The sequence below is a fragment of the Eriocheir sinensis genome, chromosome 22 (assembly GCF_024679095.1).
Source record: "Eriocheir sinensis breed Jianghai 21 chromosome 22, ASM2467909v1, whole genome shotgun sequence".
NCBI lineage: Eukaryota > Metazoa > Arthropoda > Malacostraca > Decapoda > Varunidae > Eriocheir > Eriocheir sinensis.
This window is the reverse complement of record NC_066530.1, coordinates 20,508,705-20,513,704: the sequence shown is the minus strand read 5'-3', so window position 1 is coordinate 20,513,704 and position 5,000 is coordinate 20,508,705. Positions and strand designations below refer to the sequence as shown.

The following is a 5,000-nucleotide window of genomic DNA, read 5'->3' as shown; positions in this document are numbered from 1 at the left end:
CAGGCAGACAGAGAGACAGACAGACAAAGGAAACAAAAAAAGAATGTGTATAATCTCTTTTTTTTCTCGTTGCTAATTCACTGGTCTTTTGGGTAAGGCGTTAGTGAGTTAGTTTGTTGGTTAGTTAGCTAGTTTTTATTATGTGTGTGTGTGTGTGTGTGTGTGTGTGTGTGTGTGTGTGTGTGTGTGTGTGTGTGTGTGTGTGTGTGTGTTTATGATAAAGAAAGAAAGTAAGAATTTAAGTAAACATTTCGTAACAATATATAATGAATAACCGTCATTTTCTTCTAGTCCTTATACGGTTAGGAATATATAGTGGAATCCAAGCGTGTTTTAATAGGATTTGGATTATAGATAGTAGAATCCAATCCTTTTCCTCTGTGTTTAATAATATAGTGTTCTAGTTCTACGGTTAGGAAGGTGCAGTGGAATCCAAACGTGTTCTTAGATTAGGGAATACACGGTTCTTACACGATTAGGAATACATGTTGGAATCCAGGTGTGTTCTAATAGGATTTGTAATATAGATAGTAGAATCCAATCGTTTTCCTCTGTGATTAGTAATATTGTGTACTAGTTCTTCTACGGTTAGGAGGGAGCAGTGAAATCCAATCATGTTCTTAGATTAGGGGAGCATATATAGTGGAATCCAATCCTTTTCCTCAGTGATTAGTAATACAGTGTTCTACTTCTTCTACGGTTAGGAAGGAGCAGTGGAATCCAATCGTGTTCTTAAATTAGGGGAGCATATAGTAGAATCCAATCCTTTTCCTTAGTGATTAGTATTATATAAAGTGTTCTCGTTCTTGCACAGTTAAGAGTATATAGTGGAATCGAATCGTCTATTTCTTAGGATCAGCTTAAGTTTTTTTTTCTTCTTATCAAAGTAAAAAACACTGAAACGAAAAAAAGAAAAGACTAAGAGGATCAAATGCAATGTTTTTTTTTTCCATGTCTAAGAATAGGTATGTTTAGTGGAATCGAATCCTCTTCCCCTTAGGTTCTGGTTAAGGTATTTAAATATTATCACCGAAATAATAACGATTGAAATGAAAAGAAAGAAAAGAACAAAAATATCGATTGGAACATATTTTGATACTAAGATTAGGTACATTTAGTGGAATCGGATCCTCTTCTCCTTAGGTTCAGGTTAAGGTATTCAAATATTCTCAATGTAACAGTAACGATTAAAAAGAAAAGAAAGAAAAAAACAAAAAAATCGATTGGAATATGTTTTGATACTAAGATTAGGAGCATTTAGTGGAATCGGATCCTCTTCTAGTTAGGTTCAGGTTTAGGTAAGGTTACTGGAAGGGAGTTTAGAACCTTTGTCCTAGTTATCGGTTACGTGGAAGCACATGCGTGTGTAGGTGACTCATGCACACACACACACACACACACACACACACACACATGGCTACTCTACCCTCCTTCCCTTCCCTTCCTTCCCTCCTTCCCTCCTCTCTTTCCCTCCCTCTCTCCTCCTCCTCCTTTCTTTCTTCCTTCCCTCACTCTTTCCCTCCTTCACTCTCGCTTTCCTCCACTCTCTCTCTGTCTCTCTTCCTTCTTCCTTCCTTCCCTTCCCTTCCCTCCATCCTTTCCCCTCTTTTCTCTCCTTCCTCTTTTTCCCTCCATTTCTCTCTCTCTCTCTCTCTCTCTCTCTCTCTCTCTCTCTCTCTCTCTCTCTCTCTCTCTCTCTCTCTCTCTCTCTCTCTCTCTCTCTCTCTCTCTCTCTCTCTCTTGTTACCATCTCGTCACTATGGAAACAGGAAACAAAGGAAGAAAAGAAGAAGAAAAGGAGGAGGAGGAGGAGGAGGAGGAGGAAGAAGAAGAGGAGGAGGAGGAGGAGGAGGAAGGAAGATAATTTTATAAGGTCGTTTTTATATGGTTTGATAATAGGATAATCGACCTTATGTGTTTTGTGAGAGAGAGAGAGAGAGAGAGAGAGAGATTAAGTTCTATTAGAGATATTATATGAGGTCTCTCTCTCTCTCTCTCTCTCTCTCTCTCTCTCTCTCTCTCTCTCTCTCTCTCACTGTATCTATCTATCTATCCATCTAACACACACACACACACAAAAAAAAAAAAACACCGCTCCGTAGCTTAATCGGTTAGAGCGCTGCGCTGTCAAGGTTTACAGTCTGACAGGCGGCGGTTCGAGTCCCGCTCCGGCCGCAATCTTTCCGCTGACAAGGAGTGGGTACTGTCCCCCCTTGGGCACGGGGGACCAGGGGGGGGGGGGGGGGGGGGGTTTTGGCAGTACCCAGAGATCGACAATAAAGAGTATGAGTTTGTTCTTGTCGGGAGTGTACTTAATTGCTGGCCTTTGCGGGTCCAATTGGTGATCAGGCCGTGGTGAATCACACACACATATACATAAGTTCAAACAGTCATAAGCTTAGAGGAAAGTCTTTACAATCTCGTATATTTCCTCTCTCTCTCTCTCTCTCTCTCACAGTAAGTATTATCATCTCCTCCTCCTCCTCCTCCTCCCCCTCCTCCTCCACCTCCTCCTCCTCCTCCTCCTCCTCCTCCTCCTCCTCGCCCTATCACGCCCGAGAGGAATGCAAAGGTAACGGAGGTGACTCTCTCAAGGTCTTCATCTCCTCCTCCTCCTCCTCCTCCCATCCACCTCCCCCTCGCTTTTTCCTCATTCTCCATTAAACATCTCCTTATTCTTCTATTTTATCCCCTATCTCCTCCTCTCTTTTTTTGTTTTACTTTTTCTTCCTTCTCCCTCATTTTCTCCTCCTCTCTCTCTCTCTCTCTCTCTCTCTCTCTCTCTCTCTCTCTCTCTCTCTCTCTCTCTTCTTTCTCTTCCTCTTCTCTTCTTCTCATTCTCTTTCATCACGGTTATTTCTCCCTCCTCTTTCTTTAATGTTTTTTTTTCTATGTTTTTCTTTTATTTCACACATTCTCCTCTTCCTCCTCTTCTTCTTCTTCCTTCTCTCCTCCTCTTTCTCCTTCACAACTCTGTTCATTATATTCTTCTCAATTTTCTTTTCATGCATTCTCCTCCTCCTCCTCCTCCTCCTCTTCTTCCTTCTCTCCTCCTCCTCTTCCTCCTCCTTATCCTTCACAACTTTTCATTATATTCTTCTCAATTTTCTTTTCATGCATTCTCCTCCTCCTTCTCCTCCTCCTCCTCCTCTTCCTCCTCCTCCTCCTCCGTGAATCACCTGTCAGTCTTCCTTTCTCTTCTTTTCTTCCCTTTCTTTCCTCTCCTTCGTGTTCGTAATTGTCTTTTTCGTTCGTCCCCAAATTATCGAATTGCCTTTATTATGGAAGGTCACGAAGGGGGGGGGGAAGGGAAGGGGAGGGTCGAGGGTGTAGTAGTAATAGTAGAAGTAGTAGTAGTAGTAGTAGTAGTAGTAGTGGTAGTAGTAGTAGTAGTAGTACCTAACCTTACCTTACCTAACCTAACCTAACCTAACCTAACCTTACCTTACCTTACCTAACCTAGCCTTACCTAACCTAACCTAACCTAACCTAACCTAACCTTACCTTACCTTACCTAACCTTACCTTACCTTACCTAACCTTACCTTACCTTACCTAACCTTACCTTACCTTACCTTACCTAAGCTAACTTAACCTAATCTTACCTTGGGCTAGCGCCGTGTTGGGTAAGCCACGTCCAAGGCAGGTGACCACTCCGCCAGCGACCACCACTTCGATACCCACGCAGCCGCCAGCAACCACCAGCATCCACCCCACGTTCTGAGAGGTGAGATTTACATAGATTTACATAGATATTGAGGTCAGAGAGAGAGAGAGAGAGAGAGAGAGAGAGAGAGAGCTTATATTCGAATATCTTTCTGTCTTTTCTGGAGCGAGAGGAGGAAGAGGAAGAGGAGAAGGAGGAGGAGGAGAAGAGAAGAATATAGATGAAGAGAGATTGATTGGGAAGAAAACTCACACACACACACACACACACACACACACACACACACACACACACACACACACACACACACACACACACACACACACACACACACACACACACACACACACACACACACACACACACACCCTCACCTTACCTTACCTTACCTTACCTAACCTTCCCACACATACACACACACACGCACTCTACCTTACTTTACCTAACCTTACCTTACCTTACCTTACCTTACCTAACCTTACCTAACCTTACCTTACCTAACCTTCCCTAACCTAACCTAACTTAACCTAACCTGACCTGACCTATCATAACATTACCTAACCTTACCCTAAACACACACACAAATAAATGAATAATATAAAATAAAAATAAATAAATAAATAAAAATATATCAATAAAAAAACATGAAAAAAAAAAACACTCTCTCAACACCAATACTCACCAATACAACACCACCAAAGAGGGTCACCAGCATGAGCAGAACACCACATACGAAGAGGCACACGGTAACGTACAATCCAACCCTTCTTTTCATAGGTTCGGATCTCCTTACACCACCATCACCACTGCCACCACCACCAGCTCCTCCTCCTCCTTCTGTTTTCTCCTGTTCTGCTTCGATAAATGATTTCTTCCAGTCTGTCATGGTTGAAGGTGATTCTTCGTCCTTTTTTGCAGTCTGTGTGTCATGTGTCGAGTGTGTGTGTGAGCCTGTGTGTTATGGTACAGAAGAAAGGTCACACTACCACCATGGTCATAAAACTACTCCTGGAAATGCCCAAAACTCCTAGGAAAGCCAACCAGGAAATCAATCGGATTCTCATTAGTGTTTCTTTAGGTTCATGGTACAGAAGGAGGGTCACACTACCACCAGGGTCATAAAACTACCCCTGGAAATGCTTGAAACTCCTACGAAAACCAAAAAGGAGATCAATCGGATTCTCATGAGTGTTTCTCTAGGTTCATGGTACAGAGAAAGGGTCACACTACCACCAGGGTCATGAAACTACCCCTGGAAATGCTTGAAACTCCTACGAAAACCAAAAAGGAGATCAATCGGATTCTCATGAGCGTTTCTCTAGGTTCATGGTACA

The 5,000-nt window shown here is 42.5% G+C and overlaps 1 protein-coding gene across 1 annotated transcript in view; it reads right to left on the bottom strand.

Moving 5' to 3' along the window:
* The window catches only part of LOC127002275 (uncharacterized), a 6,427-nt gene that overhangs the window by 1,345 nt on the left and 82 nt on the right, over positions 1-5,000 (bottom strand). Inside the window, exons 1-2 of the mRNA XM_050868087.1 lie at positions 4,349-5,000; positions 3,605-3,719 (exon numbers count right to left, since the gene is read on the bottom strand). The exon at positions 4,349-5,000 is cut by the window's right edge and continues 82 nt beyond it. Coding sequence (XP_050724044.1) covers positions 3,605-3,719; positions 4,349-4,552 — 319 coding nt within the window. The 5' untranslated portion in view covers positions 4,553-5,000. The remainder of the gene's footprint in view (positions 1-3,604; positions 3,720-4,348) is intronic.